Below are 19,451 nucleotides of genomic sequence, written 5' to 3'. Positions count from 1 at the left end.
TGCAGGAACATCCTGCCAGCCTGCAGGAACATCCTGCCAGCCTGCAGGCACATCCTGCCAGCAGGAACATCCTGCCAGCCAGCCTGCAGGAACATCCTGCCAGCCAGCCTCCAGGAACATCCTGCCAGCCAGCCTCCAGGAACATCCTGCCAGCCAGCCTGCAGGAACATCCTGCCAGCCAGCCTCCAGTAACATCCTGCCAGCCAGCCTGCAGGCACATCCTGCCAGCCAGCCTGCAGGAACATCCTGCCAGCCAGCCTGCAGGCACATCCTGCCAGCCAGCCTGCAGGAACATCCTGCCAGCCAGCCTGCAGGAACATCCTGCCAGCCAGCCTGCAGGCACATCCTGCCAGCCAGCCTGCAGGAACATCCTGCCAGCCAGCCTGCAGGAACATCCTGCCAGCCAGCCTGCAGGAACATCCTGCCAGCCAGCCTGCAGGAACATCCTGCCAGCCAGCCTCCAGGAACATCCTGCCAGCCAGCCTCCAGGAACATCCTGCCAGCCAGCCTGCAGGCACATCCTGCCAGCCAGCCTGCAGGAACATCCTGCCAGCCAGCCTGCAGGCACATCCTGCCAGCCAGCCTGCAGGAACATCCTGCCAGCCAGCCTCCAGGAACATCCTGCCAGCCAGCCTGCAGGCACATCCTGCCAGCCAGCCTGCAGGAACATCCTGCCAGCCTGCCTCCAGGAACATCCTGCCTGCCAGCCTGCAGGCACATCCTGCCAGCCAGCCTGCAGGAACATCCTGCCAGCCAGCCTGCAGGAACATCCTGCCAGCCAGCCTCCAGGAACATCCTGCCAGCCAGCCTCCAGGAACATCCTGCCAGCCAGCCTGCAGGCACATCCTGCCTGCCAGCCTGCAGGAACATCCTGCCAGCCAGCCTCCAGGAACATCCTGCCAGCCTGCCTGCAGGCACATCCTGCCTGCCAGCCTGCAGGCACATCCTGCCAGCCAGCCTCCAGGAACATCCTACCAGCCAGCCTCCAGGAACATCCTACCAGCCAGCCTCCAGGAACATCCTGCCAGCCAGCCTGCAGGCACATCCTGCCTGCCAGCCTGCCAAAAATATACGCTGATGTACATTTAAGAAACAAATCTGGGTCACAGGTCTGTCGAGTTTGGTTAGGCTTACGGAGTCAGCCGATCCCTCCCCCACCACTGACACACCTCTGTCTCTCCCCCCCGCCCACCCATACACACACACACACACTCAAAGGTCACGTGGTTCACCTCAACACCCATACATCGCTTCCTGCCTGCCTGCCTGCCTGCCTGCCAGTCAGCCAGCCAGCCAGCCAGTCAGTCAGCCAGCTGGCATTCCTGCCAGCCAGTCAGTCAGCCAGCTGGCATTCCTGCCAGCCAGCCAGCCAGCCAGCCAGCCAGCCAGCCAGCCAGCCTTTCCCTGACTCCCTAATTCTCACTACTTCCCTCCCTTCCTGCCTACCTCCTAGCACCTCTCCCTACCTCCCCCTCCCTCCCTCCTTCCTTTCTAATTCTCCCCCTCTCTCTCACTGATTCTCCCCCCCTCTCTCATACTGCCTCCCACCTAAGCTCCCACATCCATCCACCCACCAGTCACCATCCACCCACCAGTCAGCCATCACTGATGCAATGGGTGCATTTGGAGCCGACATGGTGCACAGATGTTTCTTGATTGTGCAGATATGTAAAACAAAAGCACAGAATGAACATTCCAGCCTTATGACAATTCAAAATAATAGGAATAATAGGCCGTGAACCTGTGAAGTCACAGCGGGCAAACTGGACCATCTCCCACCCACCACCACAAGCCGGCGTGATGCTTGGTGGACCCCCTTCCTACCCGAACTTTGTTCGGGTAGCATGACTCCTCAACCCCAATCGGGAAACTGGAAGTTTCGGATAACTAAAGTTCGGAAGCCAAGTGGTGCTCTGTAACAAATGAAGTAAAAATATAAAAAAAATATGAAAAAATATACAAACAATTTCTCTTCATTCCTCTGGCTAGGCCTACATTGTGTGATAAAATGTAGACTAATGTTAAATTAAACATTCATATTGTCTGATAAATTTAATGTTTTATAATTTCTTCTGAAATACCTGGTTGATGGTTGATGGAAATGAGATGTAATTTATTATGCAGTAAAGATGTTTTCTATATAAACATTGTTTATTATGTAACATAACTCACTTATATATACCAAGACAATGCCTATACACAAAACATTCCTTCATGTGTCGGGAACACATCTACCAAATGTCTGGTACTACCCTTCACGTTTGACATGGTTAACAATACACAACAATACACACACCTTCATTAAAACAATAACATTTATGACATTTATGAACACAAAATTAAAAGTCAAACTACCAAAGAAGATATACTATGGCACAATGTAATCAAGTCTGCCCAATACCTCATTTGGCACAAATAATTGACCAAAAGGTGTCCCAAATATACAAGCTTTCCACTAGTAATATTGTACTCTACTGTACTGTCTTAATCCTCGGTCATCTTTTTCTTAATTAATCATTTTTGTTTAAAAGTAATTACTTTTTCTTAAAGTAATTAATAGGTCACAAGCACAAATACTTGTTAAGCATTGCCAGTTTTATTACAAGCCTGATTATAGGGTAGACTGATGACCATAAATCGCCACTGTCTCCTAATGGGGCTCGGTAATCTGAATGCTACAATTTTATTTTCAAAGTTACGTAAAAGGCACTGTAAATCACTGTACATTATAGTGATTAATATGAACCACTTTTCAGTTGAAGCCACTTACCAAGGTGTAGTGACAATACCCACCACAACCATCACTGGCATCAGGCATCTTATTTGTAGCAACAATTACAACAGCAACAGCAGCAGCAGCATTACATTATAACTTGAGCTCTTAAGTCTAATAGTGGCCGGTACATCAACGTACAAACATCATATATTAGTTTACTAAAGTAGAAGTGCTTTCCAGTTTTCCTTCATATTTCTTCAAAACTGGCTCTACCTCACATTTTAGAAACTCCTCCACCTGCAAAGAGAATAACATGTAAGAAAAAATGTATGTAAAATGAATAATGAAATGTCCTTTACTGGTAGACCATCAGTAGCTGCTAAGAGCTCCCTTACACACTGGGTGCCACTGCTAAGCCTCCGAGTGTGCAAGGCTCCTGCGACCAACTGGGAGCCACAATCAAGGATCTGGCTCTATAAGGCGAGGGAGCTTGGCAATCTACCCAAACTGAGGAGACCAACAAGTCAGATATAAGTAAGTTTGAAAGAAAAATGAAAATAAGGGTGATGATAGTTCACTGTTTTCTTGAACAGTGTTACGGTGCCCTCTCCCATTTCTATCCAATGCCAGCGTTAAGAGTCATATCCACTTACCATGCAGGTTCCCCGAGATGCAGGGAGTCATTTGATATGAGAGGCTACTGGATAGGTTCCTTATTTATGGAGAAATCATCAAAAAACATCTGGAGCAAAAGAACTTTGTAACACAGCATCAACATGGTTCAGGGATGGCAAGTCCTGCCTCACAGGATTAACTGAATTCTATGACCAGGCAACAAAAATCAGGCAAGAAAGAGAGGGGTGGGCAGACTGCATATTTTTAGGACTGCCAGAAAGCCTTTGACACAGAACCACACAAGAGGCTAGTGCAAAAGTTGGAGATGCAGGCAGGAGTGAAAGGGAAGGTACTCCATTGGATAAGGGAGTACCTAAGCAACAGAAGACAGCGAGTCACTGTGAGGTGGGAGGTCTCAGACTGGTGAGGCGTCACCAGTGGAGTCCCGCAGGGTTCAGTCCTTGGACCTATACCGTTTCCAATATATGTAAATGATCTCTCTCCCAGAGGGTATAGAATCTTTCCTCTCATTGTTTGCTGATGCTGCAAAAATTATGAGGAATTAAAACAGAGGAAGATAGTATGAGGCTACAAGATGATCGAGACAAACTGAATGAATGGTCCAACAAATGGCTACTAAAGTTCAACCCGAGTAAATGTAAGGTAATGAAATTCAGCTGTGGAAACAGGAGGCCAGACACAGGATACAGAATGGGAGATGAAGTACTTCACGAAACAGACAGACAAAAAAATCTAAGAGTTGATATCACACCAAACCTGTCTCCTGAAGCCCACATTAAAAAGAATTACATCTGCGGCATATGCGAGGCTGGCTAACATCTGAACATCCTTCAGGAACCTGTATAAGAAATCATTCAGAACCTTGTATACCACATCTGTAAAACCCATCCTGGAGTATGCGGCCCCAGCATGGAGCCCGTATCTTATCAAGCACAAGACAAAGCTGGAAAAAATTCAGAAGTATGCCATTAGGCTAGTCCCAGAACTAAGAGGCATGAGTTACGAGGAAAGGCTGCATGAAATACACCTCATGACACTGGAAGACAGAAGAGTAAGGGGAGACAGGATACCTACAAAATTCTCAGAGGAATTGACAGGGTAGATAAACTGTTTAACACGGGTGGTACACAAACAAGAGGACAAGCAGAGACCGAGTACCCAAATGAGCCACAGGGATGTTAGAAAGAACTTTTTCAATGTCAGTGTTTTCAATAGTTAACAGGTGGAATGCATTAGGCAGTGATGTGGTGGAGGCTGACTTCATACACAGTTTCAAATGTAGTTGTGATAGAGCCCAGTAGGCTCGAGAATCTGTACATCAGTTAATTGACGGTCGAGAGGCAAGACCAAAGAGACAGAGCTCAACCCCCGCAAGCACAACTAGGTAAATACACACCCACCTCAGGTTGCAGCGCACATCTTAGTGGTGGAGTACACGAGTGGTTATCATAAGTAGGATATGCGAGTATTACAAGTGATTAACATTTGGCCAATAATTTGGGAAGAGATAAGTAATTCCCTGGAGATAAGGATGTGTGGGTGGCAAGTGCTGATTTGACACCCTAGACAGTGTTGTGGGCTTGTGTGGATTATGTATAATTCAATTAGTCGTGTTTCTTAAGCCTTTCTCCCTGCAATTTCCTGCCAAGTTGGTAGCCCCATTGCAGGAGACTATTTACCCCTGGGAAGCATTTGGTTGCCCTGTTTCCATGGCAGAACTTTTATATTTTAGGTGATACCAGTACTGTACTGTACTGTACTTTAAAACAACCTAGATTGTGTCGTGCAGCCGAGAGATATTTGCTGAGAACATTCCTCGTTGTGTCATGCAGTGGAAGGGTTATAAATCTACTAATAGTTTTTTTTCCTATTTAAAATAAAAATCTAACCATAAATATTTTACAAATAATTCCCTAAAATTTGTCTTATATTTTAATGTATAGTACAGTATATGAACATTTCAGCTTAGTCTAGTACTTATCAGGTATTTGAGTTTGAGAATTAACAAGTGTACAGTACTAAGGTGTCACTGGTAATGGTAAGTGGACTCACCTGTTGTGGTGCTCGACCAATGAAGGTTGAAGGGTTGAGGAGGGCATCAATCTGTCCATGTATGGGAGCAAAGTAAGGAGAAGCCTTTATCCTTTCCACCAAATCATTCTCCAAACCCTCCTGTTTCACTTTATTTCCTGCAGCTTGACTGTGTACACGGATCTCTTCATGACACTCCTGTTAGGGTATACATTAAGAAAACAATTTAACCTCTTATTACTTATCATAAACAAACTACAGTAGTAGGAAATACTCAGAGTTATCATCCTTTATACTGGTCATCCTTTGCATTACCAATACAAAAAAGGTGTAATAAATGAATACAAAAATATTTTAATCAATTAGTGTACCTGACTAAATGGTTCCTTACTGAAAGCAGCAACTATAACAAAGTTGTTGAAAATCAAGAATAATGCAATTTTACATGTACAGAATGAATTAGTACGGAACAACAAGAAAATGCAAACCTAAATCAGTACCTCGAGAAAATAAGCTCGGTGGCACTGGAAACATGCTCAAGCTGCATACCTCTAAGAAAAGAGGAAGAGATGCAAACTAGAACGACATTTCCTCTATAGATGAAGAAAACAAATTGCCGAATAACTTGAATGCCCCAACTTAACACAAGAATGACAAGGAAGGCTAGAAGGCTATGTAGAAAAATAGAAATGACTGAACTGAAGCTACAAGAATCATAAAATCCAGAAGAGGCAGAGAGATCAAAGGCCATCAGCAAAAGAGAGAAATCTGAAATACTTTTTCTCCTATGCAAAATATAGAACAAAAATTACATCCAGTATTGGGCTCCCTACAAAAGGGAGATGGAACTTATATACCTGTACAGTGGTACCTACGTGTACGACTGCCCTTGAGAACAATTTTTTTTATATAGTGTACTTTAACACTTTCGCGCTTTCGATTAGAGATAACTCGTCACTGGTTTTTCTTACGATTCCGCATAACTGCCTACTTTTCTCGTCAATCGAAAAAATATTTCTATAAATTCCATTTTTTAACCGAAATGGATGGGGATACTCTCAGATTGTTCTCCATGAAATTCCCGTTCTCCCTCACCGAACACATGGCATCTCGGCCTACCCGGTCACGTGGTCGGCCCATTGTTTTGTTGACACGCCAAGTGCCCACACTGTGCTCCCCTCTCGCGGCAAACGTGACCCGTTTTACGCATTTATTTCCGTTCCGTTTCCGTTCTCGTGTACCTAAAACCCATTCAATACCTTCAACATGGATGCTGCACCAGGAACAAGCAGTGGAACGCAAAACAAAGGTAGGAAATCTAAGAAAGCAGAAGAGATCGCCAGGATTTTCGATCTGTATCGTGGGGTCAATCTCACTCCATCCAAGATTCCCGACGTTGTTGAAGCCTTTTCAGGGTCTTCTGATGATGATTTGGAGGCTGACGAACCGGAAAATGATGTTCTTTATGAGGTTTCCTCAAGTGATGAAGATATTTCGAGAGTGAGGATGAGAGTGATGAAGAAGCCCCAGCCCCGCCACGCGGTAACCGCACGTGTCCGGTACCAAAGAGGGCTAGGCTGGGTGATGAGTGTAATCGTAGCAATACTCCTCCCATCGTTGATGACTTTACTGCAACCCCTGGCCTAACAATTCCACTACCTGCTACTCCATTGCAGTTTTTACAATTATTTTTCACTAGAGCAGTGGTTGAATACTTAGCGTATGAAACAAATTTGCATGCCACACACGTCATACATCTCATGGCTGAGTCAGCAAGAAAAACGTGGAAACCAGTGTCGGTGAAAGAAATGGCCCGATATTTGGCCCTGTGCATACTGATGGGCATAGTGAAGATGCCTACAATGAGGATGTACTGGCAGACGAATCAGATGTGGCATTGTCGATTCTTCAACTTGTTTATGTCGTCTGCTCGGTTCCAACACATTTCTAAGTTCTTCCACATGTATAACAAAAAAGGCGTTCCAGTGAATAATGGTGACCGATTGATAAAAGTTAGACCACTAATGGACTATTTTTCAGAAAAATTTGAATCTGTATATATCCCCAAAAAAGAATTGAGTCTCGATGAGGGTACAATGGCTTGGCGAGGCCGCCTCTCTTTCAAGGTCTACAATCCCAACAAGCCTGATAAATATGGTGTAAAATTTTATATGTTGGCCGAAGGGAAATCAGGCTACATATATAAATTTGATGTGTATTGTGGAATTGGAAAAACGACAGTGGAAACCGTGATGGGGTTGATGGCGCCCCTAGTCAACAAGGGTTATCATTTGTATATGGATAACTACTATAACTCGGTAAGCCTAACAGAACAATTACGTGAAGTTGGTGTTTACACATGTGGCACACTTAGACTCCAACGTGGCGCCCCCAAGGATCTGCAACAAGTTGTAAAGGGTAAAATGGCAACCGACACGACCGTATACATGCGTAAGGATAACACCTTTGTTATAGTTTGGAAGGACAAGCGCCCCGTCTCTGTCATCACCAATATCCACAATGCCGACACTGCTCAAGCACAGCGCAGGAAACGCGTTCGTAAAGGTGACGGGAGAACTGGAGTAGAAATTGTGAAAATGAACAAACCCAAGGCCATAGTGGATTACAATAAGTTCATGAAAGGTGTTGATCATTTTGATCAAATGGTCAAATATTATGAGTTTGCAAGAAAAACCCACAAATGGACCAAGAAGATCACTTTCTATTTTCTGCAAATGGCCATGCACAATGCATACGCATTGTATAACCACTACTCAACAGACACAAAAAAACTAACACTATTAGAGTTTCACGCAGTAGGAATAAAAGCCTTATTGGCGTGGAACAGCAAGGAATGGCCAACAACAAAAAGTATACCACATGTTCCCGACATAGATGCCAGCGCAGCTCCTCCTGCTGACGCGGCAGTTTCAACACCCGGGCCATCTGGTGCGAGGCGTCCTCTGTTCACCTCAACACCTAAAGCCCACTCATCAACCACAAATTCTGAAATGGACATTGAGGACATAGAACCACTTGATGTTTCTGATTTCATAGAAGATTCTACTACAAGTTTGGTGGTTCCTGTAGAAGACAATATTCTTCCAGTGAATCCAAAAAATACAAGAATTATAGATTCAGAACAACGTTTCAACTACAAGTTGACGCATGAACTCGTGCACTTGGCTAAAAAAAAAAGATGCCGTGTTTGTTACAAGTCTGGCAAAAGGAGGGACGTGATATATGGATGTAAAACTTGTGATGTGGCACTGTGCGCTGCGCCTTGCTACACAAGGTACCCCTGAAAAAAGATATTTTGGGTGGAGAAAAAATAACCACCGGCAACAGCTTCACTCCACCTAAGAAACATCAGATGAGCAACTTCAGGATTAGAAGCCTGAAGATGGTGGAGTGAAGAAAAAATGCTCAACTGTTGATCTTCAATCAACATAGACAGGGTAAGTACACCTATTTTTAATTTTTTATCATCTATAAGAAGTTATATTATATACGTTTTGTAGAGAATTTATTTGCGAATTTTTTGGTACCAGAATGAATATTATATCACATAAACTTCTATGAGTAAAAAAAAAAAACACAAAGTATGTTTGGGGGTGTGGCGGGTGTGGCTCTGGGTGTGGCGGCCGTGTGGCAGTGGGTTCCCTTTAGCTGTTGATATATCCAACACGTGGGAAATATTTGTATGTGTTATGTATATGTCTGTGTAGGGAATTTTACTGCGATCACTGTCATACAAATTATAAAATGTTTCAACAAGTATAAACATGACAAACATCAAACGAACGAAAACAATGCGTTCGTTTCTGCCGCGAACGCATACTGAGCGACGTTGTTCTATATTTGGCGCTTCTCTTACACATGCTTTGTACAAATGTTATACATTTCATCTTATAGAAAATTTTATTGCGAACACATTGGTATAAAAAAGAAATACGTACATAGAAAAGTAGGGTCAGGAAACGTATAAATGTATAAACTTTCCAAGCATGATTTCCCCCGTGTTTTCGCCAGTGCGCTCGCGGCTAACTACTCTCCACTTCACACACTCTTGCGGGTGGGCAATTACCTATATTAAACATTCATATGCATATGTCCGTGTAGAGAATTTTATTGCGATTCCAATGATACCAAAATTAGCGATGTAGGACAACTGTAGGCTTCGCAACCATTAAGAGAGTGGAAACATTTTGTTGCTGTTTGGCGCTCTCGGCGAGTGATCTGCATAGTTTTTTATTTGGTGTTGATACTCCTTATGCTTAGGCGGCATTTTATAGGTATGCTCTTATAGACAATTTCATTGCGAACGCAGTGATACCAAATTTAAATACGTGCGCCTTCAATTATTGTCAGGACAGTCAAAAGAGTGTACACTTTTTCGATCTTACGCGTAGGCGCGCGAAGTGCCGAAAGCATCTAGGGTATTGATTTTTTTTGAGCGCCAAGAGCGCGAAAGTGTTAAATTCTTTGTAAATTTTAAATTGGTGTACAACGTTTCACTTGGAATATGACACCTGTTGATGCGTGTATGAGTTGAACAAGCACGTGGTACTGTAGGCGCGGGGGCAAGGCACACTTAGTTGTTTACCAGTATCCCGTAGAGTGACGACCACGACCGCGCTTGAATTCTTTGTAAAGAATTTCATTTTTTCTGCTTTTTTGGTTTCTGAACAAAGTTCTTATTACAGTGGTACCTCGGAATGCGAGTGTCCCTGTATGCGAGTTTTTCGGAAGACGAGCAGGATTTACTCCAAAAATATGTCTCGGAAGGCGAGGATTACCTCGGGACGCGAGTTTGTTGATACGAGTACAGGCCGACTGGCGCGTGGTGGCATGGCGATCGCGCCTCAGTTTACCAGTGTCTCGTGTCCAGTGACTATCCCACCTGAATTCTTCACAAGGATTTACAGTTTTTTATCGTTTTTTTTGCCATTTGAGCATAAAAGTTGTCATTATATATCTTGCCATGGGTCTCAAGAAAGCCATTGGTAAGGTTCAACCTAAGAAAATAGCTGTGAGTAGAGGCAGTAGAGGATGTCCCTTCTTGATTAAGAAAATGTGTGAAGTATGGGAAGAACTGCAAAGTTTTGTTGAAAAAACTCACCCAGATAAAGCTGTAGCAGGCCGTTGCATTGACCTTTTAAATGATAATGTGATGTCTTACTACAGACAAGTGTTAAAATGTAGGGAAAAACAAGTGTCATTAGACAAATTCTTAGTAAAACAAGCAAGTCCTAGTGGTATGCAGGCAAAATGTGCCAGAGTGTGCATACCAGTGAAGTCCTCACTGCCTGATGTGATAATGGAAGGGGACTCCCCTTCCAAACAGTAACTCCTCTCTTCCACCCACCTCCTCACCATCTTCCATACGCCTACAGCATTCAACAGCAAGGTAAGTAATAACTTGAACATAGTTTTGTAGGTTTATTTAGATGAATTAGGTATAAAAATTTAGTTTGATGTGGGGTTTTTGGGGTAGTCAGGAACGGATTAATTCATTTCCCTTTATTTCTTATGGGGAAATTAGCTTCGGAATGCGAGTTTTCGGAATACGAGGCGTCTCCAGGAACCAATTAAACTCTTAAACTGAGGTATGCCTGTATATATCATGCCATGGGTCCCAAGAAAATCAGTGGTAAGTTAGTTCAACCTAAGAAAATAGTTGTGAGGATGACGATAGAGGAAAAACAAGAGATCATTCATCCGAATGAATGATGTCTTAAATCCATAAGGGCTGTGACGAGGATTCGAACCAGAGTCCGAGAGCATCCCAGACGCTGCCTTAATCGACTGAGCTACGACATGGTCAAAAGTTGTTGAAACCGAAGTTCTACTGAACTTACTGGATCCTGCAGCCTCTCCGAGGCACAAACCAGGGTTTTACACAACTCCCTCCATGCACTCGAGCTATGTCAATAAACCGTTCTCCCTCTTCGCCCTTGCACAACGCACAACCCTTCTCTCCAACACCCCCTCCTCTTCTACACCCCCTTTCTCTCCAACACCCCCTTTCTCTCCAACACCCCCTTTCTCTCCAACACCCCCTTCTCTCCAACACCCCCTTCTCTTCAACACCCCCTTCTCTCCAACACCCCCTTCTCTCCAACACCCCCTTCTCTCCAACACCCCCTTCTCTCCAACACCCCCTTCTCTCCAACACCCCCTTCTCTCCAACACCCCCTTCTCTCCAACAGTGTACACATGTACATGCATACACACACATACACTTGAAAAGAAAAATACAAGCCACCGACCAGTGGGCAGAGCACATGCCGGCAAGGAACAAAACTGCATCAAAAGACCCACCTCGACAACAAAACCTCAAAGTCCCAGCACAACCACAAAACGTTTGCAAGCCAGGAAAACCCCGGAACTCCAGAAGGCAGAAACCGGGTCACACACGAGGAAACAAAGCCCCCAGAACCCACAAAGGGGGCCCAAGAGGAAGAAACCTCCGGAACGAAACCAAAGAACCCAAAGGAACCCGGAATCGAACCAGGGGGTTACCTTACCTTGAACCTTGAGGTGCTTCCGGGGCTTAGTGTCCCCGCGGCCCGGAAGCCCAAACCACAACATTTGCCGGTGGAGATACACCACAGAAAGGCAAAGCACAGCCCCCAGACAGAACCCCCTGGGAAACGGTCATAACAGACCAAAAACCGAGGGACAAGGTATGGGACCAAGCATAACAGCCAGGGACACTGAGCCCAAACCCAAAGGCCCAGACCCAAAACACAAAATGGAAAACCCGGTGTAAAATCAACACTCAAATGTTCCCAGAGGAACAGGAAATGGGCAGAAAACACCAGAAAAGCAAAGAAACGACAACAGGAGAATAAAACCCCTGAAAAAAAGGGTGAACTCGCCCAAGAAGCTCGCTCGCACACCCAGACGCATGTAAACAAACCGCAACGCCACCCTGGTGGCCACGGCGGGAAACCGGCAGACGAAAATGGCCGCCAGTACCGAGGTCTGTGAACGACGCTAAAGATATGAAAACACGCCAGCAAAAGTGGGAGGCAAGCAGACTGGATGGGCGAAAAAACCAGCGTTGAATGTAATGAAACGCCGTTTTCTGGGTGAGTCCCGGAGGCTTCCCGGAGCTATCCATGGCTGATATGGATACCCTAACTATTTTGCATCAGTCGATGTGGGTGGAGTTCTAGGCCTACCAGGGACCACGAGCCAGAACCTGGCCCCCTCAGAGAGGCACGGGGAGCAATGGCCCATAGAAATGCACATGTGATTTGGAGCATTCTATATCTGCCATCGACTGGGACAGGCACCCAGAAAGGTAAGCGCCACAAAACAAACCCCTATTCTGGTTAAACAACAAAAATCGACAAACGAGTGGACAGAACTCCCAGGAAAATGAACTAACAAGCATGACGTCACACGAGCCGCGCCGCATGTCTGCGCAGCTCCCCCCTCCCCCCTCCCGGGAAGGGGGAGCCCCAGACCCCCCGCGCCGGCGATCCCCGCCCCAGTTCTGAGGCTGGATATCAAAACCGCGAAAAAACCCGCCGACCGGAGGGCGGGAGGGTGCCGGGGAGCCTCCGGGACTCACCCAGAAAATGGCGTTTCATTACATTCAACGCTGGTTTTCTGGGGGGAGCCGCTACGGCTCCCCGGAGCTACTTCACCAAAGACTACCTACGAAAACAAGGGGACATACCCGGGAGCCTATGACCACGACCATAGGAGCCAAAAACCACTGCGCCTGAGAAGAGCAAGAAGCTCTGCCACACGACCCCCAGAGGCCAATGCCAACATAAAAAGAAAACCGAGGCAAAGCAAACCTGACCCCAAGGAGCCACAACCACCAAGGAGAAGAAAAACAGGAGAGCACCCTGCCCAAAGACCAGGATGACACAGGCAGTGCATAAGCAGGCCGGAAGTGACAACGCACGATACAGCCTGTGCAATGGCACAAGGAATATCAATACCGAAAGCTAACAGCAGAAATCAAGGTGCCAGACCCAGGAACGGCCCCGAGCGCCTCTACATCCTCCGCAAGCCAATCCTATGACAGCGCCAGGAGGGAAAAGAAAACGCAGGACCAAAACGAAAAAATGCCACAAGTGTGCAAGTCCACCGCCACAAGTGCAGCTGACAGGGAAGGAACCTGCATTAGGAGCCACCCTGCACCAACAACCCGCAGAAGGGCAGGAGCGAAAAGACTCATTAAGAGGAGCAAAATCGCCCCCAGGAAAACGAGTAGCGCCGAGACAGCGCGAAGAGAAGAGATATGCACAAAAGAACAAGAAGGCCAAACACCCAGAAGCTGCTGGAAAGAAGACCCACAAGCCCTAGAAAGGACTGGAGGGAAGCTCAACCGAATGACGACAGACGCACCAGAAAACGAGAAGGAGCAGAACCGTCCCGAACCTTCGAGAACAAAAAGAAGCAAACACAAAGGACGAAGGCACAGAAACCCCGTCGCACCCGAGACCAAAAGTCATGCAGAAACCCCAAGAAGAGGAGGACATGACGGAGAAGGCCCGTCCCGGAAAAAAGGGGCGAAGACCGTAGAAAAGCACCCACCGACAGTACGGAAACAATGGGCACAATGGACAAGGAAACCGAGCCCAGGGAGGGGCCGACGCCCACAAAGCACATGCGGAGAGAGGGAACGGAAAAACCCCACACCACAAAACTGCAAGCCCTGCCCAGAGGGGTAGAAACACCCCGGCGGGGACCAACGGGGCCTGAGGCCCCTCACGTGAGCCCCACCCCAGCCCCGGGAACCCACCCAGCAGGCCCCGGGGCCGAGCTGACCCCTCAAAGCCCCAGCGTCAAGAAAAACCCCGGGGCCGAGCTGACCCCTCAAAGCCCCAGTGTCAAGAAAAACCCCGGGGCAGCTGTGAAAAACACAAAGGAAGGGAGCCCACTAGGCTCTGGAACTTGAACCGAAACCGGAGGATATGCGAGGGGCGAGACGAAGACCCCAAGCTCATCCCCAGCCAGCACAATGAGGCGAGGACTAAACAAAGAATCCAAGGATCATGGAAAAACCAGGCCCGGCACAGCAAAACTGGCAAGGAAGGAGAGCCCCAGAGGAAGCACGGAAGGGCCGAACATAACGCCACAACCAACCCCGACACGCAGCTGCAGTACCAAAACCGCAGTAAAACGTCACCACACTCCCTGAGGAAGCGACAGAGAAAATAGATAAATCGTACATGAGTGGCACACAAGGGGACACAGGCGGAAACCGAGCACCCAACTGAGCCACAGGGACGGTAGAAGAAAAGCGTGCAGTGTAACAGGCAAACAAAGGAACACATTAGGCAGCCCAACATGGGCTGACCCCATACACAGCCCCAAGAGCAGAGATGAGAGTGCCCAAGAAGCACAGAATCCGCCCGACAGGCAAATGACAGGGAAGAGGCGGAACCAAAGAGCCAGAACCCAACCTGCAAGCACAAGGAGGCAAACACACAACCTCCGACACAGGAAAACTTACTACCAAACAGGCACCCCCACCGTTGCACTGCGGAACAAGGTGGAGGCGGGGCCCCGAACTCAAGCAAGGTTAGACAAGCATAGGAGAGGGGCAGGAGTAGTACAGGCACGAGTCGCCTCAGAAGGGCCAAGAGGCCACCTGCAGACACCCGTGAACCGAGGAAGGAATCAGGTGGAGAGAACAAGAGCTGCCCAGCATGGGCTAATAGCCCTGCAGTAGGCACCTCGGGTGATACGGTCCACGTTCTCAAGTACGTATGTACACCCATTCCTACTCCTAAAAACAAAAACAGCGTCAGGACGAAGGAGACGCCAAACCGCACCAACTCACCTGCAGAACACAGGCGCTGAAGGGCCATGACACAAGCCTATGAGTCCGTAGCCGCCGGAGACGGCCAGGGCGCCCATGCTGGAGAGGAGGAGGGGAGCAGCGAAGGAGGCTCCCCACCCTAGAATGCAGGGAAAAACCTCGTGACTTCCCCACAGCGGCACTCCAGAACACCCCCAAAGCAATGGGGCACAGATAGGATTAAGAAAAGAGCGAGAGGCGAAGCCCCCCCGAGAGAAATGGATGCAGAACACCCCGTGTGCACACTGCCCGGAACCAAAACAAACTCCCACGGCGCATGCGCAGGACGTGAAAGAAAAGTAGCCCAACAAGGCGAGAAGTAGCCCAACAAGGCGAGAAGCAGCCCAACAAGGCGAGAAGCAGCCCAACAAGGCGACAAGCAGCCCAACAAGGCGACAAGCAGCCCAACAAGGCGGCAAGCAGCCCAACAAGGCGACAAGCAGCCCAACAAGGCGACAAGCAGCCCAACAAGGCGACAAGCAGCCCAACCGGGGACAAGGAGCCCAACCGGCGACAAGGAGCCCAACCGGCGACAAGCCAAACGGCTACAACGAGCGCAAACGGCTAAAAAGGAGAGCAAACTGCTACAAAGGAGCGCAAACGGCTACAAGGAGCCCAAACGGCCACAAGGAACCAGTATGGAGGCAAACTCCGGGACACGCAGGAGGTAAGCCGCAAAGGCCAACCGCACCGCAGGCGAAGAGATGCGGGTAGCCGAAAACCTCCGGAAGACGGAACCGAAAAACCACAGGGACACGGAACCGAACCCGGGGAGGAGCAGAACCCAAGCCCAAATCGTACGCAGAGGGGGGAAAGAAAACCCCACTCCACGCAACAGTAAGCCGCGCTCAGAAGGACGGAAATCCAGGTGGGGCGCAATGGAGCCCCAGGCCCCTAAGGCCGTTCCTCCCCAACCCCAGGACCCACTACACCAGGCCCCGGGGCTGAGTCGACCTCCAAAGCCCCGGCCCCACAAGAAAAAGCCGGGGCAGCCGAGAGAGCTGGAAGAGAAGGGGCCCACTGGTCAGACCCCGGAGCATCGGCCGGAGGAACAGACTCGAATGCCTCCGCAGCCACCCCGGACGGGGCAACCCCCGAAACTGCCCAAGTCTCAGAACCTCTAACCCCGCCCTGACCCCGAAGCCTGCAGATGCGTAGGGGCTGGAGCAGGAGGGGGAAAACAATGGGGGAGTGGAAGGAACCAAGGCTGAAGCGACCAAAACCCCCAAATCTGGGTCTCTACACAAAGCGGGGCAGCATCGGGGCGTCCGGGGAAGCGACAAACCCGAGCACAGTACAACATCCTACCCTGCAACGCGCGAGCTGCCTGCACCCACAGGAATTCATCAGCAGACTGGGTGAATGGAGTCACGAACAAGCAACAAAGCTCGCAGGACTCAGGGTCGAACGTGTCATCGACCCAACAGGCAGCATGACGGAGGCAAAAACAAGGAGAGTCACCCTGAGACAAAGGGACAGAGCAACCCTCAACTCGCACAAAGTGAGAGGGGACGCAAGGGTCTCCACTATCGGACCCGAGAGCCCCCGGGGGGTTTCCCAGGGGCCCCTAGACTGGGTCTGCTAAGGGTTATCCCAGGCAGGGCACTGCTAACCGGCGCCCCAAAACTACCAAGCAAACTGCTAAAGCTGAACCCACGGGACGTGTCCACCCATGAGGGCGAAGCAGGGGGTGCCACCACACAAACGACCCTAATATAAGGGGGGGGGGAACAAAGCAGACCCCCTACCAGGCAAAAACAAATATAAAAGAAAAACCACACAAGTGGACAACGTACCCAGAGGGAACAGAGCCGGCCGCTGTCATAGGTGAAAACTAGCTACGCAGTACCCTGTGCCCCACCAGTGCTATAACTACCACTTACCCCAAGGGAAACATGGGAGTAAAAACTCCCAAACCCTCGGGGCGGCCAAACGCCAAGCAGCGAAAAGCCAACAGAGGTAGACCCAAGGTGACTTGTGGAAGGCAACCCCAAGCCCCAAGGGCAGTACTTACAGGGCACTCAGGGAAGGTGACCCTAAGCACATGCAGCCCGAGTACCTGAGAATACTACTCCCAGCTCACACGATCACCGGAAGAGCAGCACTGCAAACAAGTCACAGTACTGAGACAAGACTGGAGCTGGAGCCACACGATCGTGCATGATCCCATCAGCCGAGGAACTGAGGCGGGGATCGCCGGCGCGGGGGTCTGGGGCTCCCCCTTCCCCCTCCCGGGAGGGGGAAGATGCGCAGACATACAGCGTGGCTCGTGTGACGTCATGCTTGTTAGTTCGTTTTCCTGGGGAGTTCTGTCCACTCGTTTGTCGATTTTTGTTGTTAACCAGAATAGGGGTTTGTTTTGTGGCGCTTACCTTTCTGGGTGCCTGTCCCGGTCGATGGCAGATATAGAATGCTCCAAATCACATGTGCATTTCTATGGGCCATTGCTCCCCGTGCCTCTCTGAGGGGGCTCGGTTCTGGCTCATGGTCCCCGGTAGGCCTAGAACTCCACCCACATCGACTGATGCAAAATAGTTAGGGTATCCATATCAGCCATTGTTACGGACCCGAGTCCAGCGGTGGAGCACGGAGCAGTGACGACAACGCCATCTGTGAGTCCACTCCCGAAACCCACTCCAAATGGATAACGCCATCTAGTGGGGACGGGATATACCGGCCCCAGGTGCTGGATTCCCGTCTTAATCAGCTCATAACGTAGCCGCTGCTGACCTCTGGTGAGGTGGCGCTTAGACAGTGAACGCCATCTATGGAGCAAATAGGTGGACGTTTGTGTCTAAGCTTGTATGTGAGGTTCCCAAGAGCATCCCAGTATTAATGACGTGTCTGATTGCAGAGTCGACCTGGGACCGCTGTATTGGACGATGGATCAGTCTACCCAAGGCAGCCAAGGTCTCTTCACCAGTCTGCTTTGAAGAAGCTGTGAATCACCCCCAGACGACCTCTGTTGAGAGTATTAGCCTGCCTGTGGCGTGGCAGTGTTGGGAATCTCCTTATATGGGGCTGGCTGGTGGAAGAGACTAGCCACTGTGGTGCTTAGTAAGGAGAGTGATCAGCGGGATCACACGAGGCTCCTGCCTAGGACTCGCAACCCTAGTATCAGTCGTGGAGTGGCCTACACAGCGGAGCTGATCGGTACCTGCCAGCTACAGGCTGGATTGTGGTTGAAGGCCTCCACGACGGAGCACCCAGTGGGACTGTGATTTGGCTGGCCTGTGGCCAGGGTAGATTCGCCAATAGAATCATAGAGGATTCATCGTGGGCCACGGAAGAAGGAACTAGGGCTACCCAGAGTGAGCACCGTGGAGCATCCTGTGTTTTCGGAGGAAGACAAGCCTGTACAAAATCGTGTAGTGATAACCCCCGTGTGCAACTGTTATATATTTATTTATGGTGGTGGTGAATATATATATATATATATATATATATATATATATATAAATATATATATATATATATATATATATATATATATATATATATATATACACATATATATATATATATGTCGTACCTAGTAGCCAGAACGCACTTCTCAGCCTACTATGCAAGGCCAGATTTGCCTAATAAGCCAAGTTTTCATGAATTAATTGTTTTTCGACAACCTAACCTACCTAACCTAACCTAACCTAACTTTTTCAGCTACCTAACCTAACCTAACCTCTAAAGATAGGTTAGGTTAGGTTAGGTAGGGTTGGTTAGGTTTGGTCATATATCTACGTTAATTTTAACTCCAATAAAAAAAAATGACCTCATACATAATGAAATGGGTAGTTTTATCATTTCATAAGAAAAAAATTAGAGAAAATATATTAATTCAGGAAAACTTGGCTTATTAGGCAAATCTGGCCTTGCATAGTAGGCTGAGAAGTGCGTTCTGGCTACTAGGTACGACATATATATATATATATATATATATAAATTGGAACATTTGTATCCCTCCCCCTTTAATTTAACTTGCGTTACGGAACACACCCCTTGAAAGCCTCTACTAACTTGGGGCCGGATACCCAAACTCTAATACCATCAGAGAAGAACCCGGTTGCGCCCCAGTAGGGCCGTAACAGCCATGGATAGCTCCGGGGAGCCGTAGGGGCTCCCCTCAGAAACATCGCCCAAAAGCAGAAAACCCAGGCAGGGGCAAACCGCCCCAGAACTGCTAGCAGGCATCCCCCACAGCCCCGGGAACCAGCAACAGAGGCCCCAGGGCAGAGTCAT

General features: G+C 48.4%; 1 protein-coding gene across 1 annotated transcript in view; it reads right to left on the bottom strand.

The window, feature by feature from the left end:
- Window positions 1–2,039: 2,039 nt before the first annotated feature.
- Adsl (adenylosuccinate lyase) overlaps window positions 2,040–19,451 on the bottom strand; it is a 134,340-nt gene continuing 116,928 nt past the window's right edge. Inside the window, exons 8-9 of the mRNA XM_045739091.2 lie at window positions 5,405–5,581; window positions 2,040–3,013 (exon numbers count right to left, since the gene is read on the bottom strand). Of these exons, the coding sequence (XP_045595047.2) occupies window positions 2,927–3,013; window positions 5,405–5,581 (264 nt within the window). The 3' untranslated portion in view covers window positions 2,040–2,926. The remainder of the gene's footprint in view (window positions 3,014–5,404; window positions 5,582–19,451) is intronic.

The sequence above is a fragment of the Procambarus clarkii genome, chromosome 36 (genome assembly GCF_040958095.1).
Source record: "Procambarus clarkii isolate CNS0578487 chromosome 36, FALCON_Pclarkii_2.0, whole genome shotgun sequence".
NCBI classification, from domain to species: domain Eukaryota; kingdom Metazoa; phylum Arthropoda; class Malacostraca; order Decapoda; family Cambaridae; genus Procambarus; species Procambarus clarkii.
Note: the sequence above shows the minus strand (reverse complement) of the source record. Positions and strands in the feature narration are given on the sequence as shown.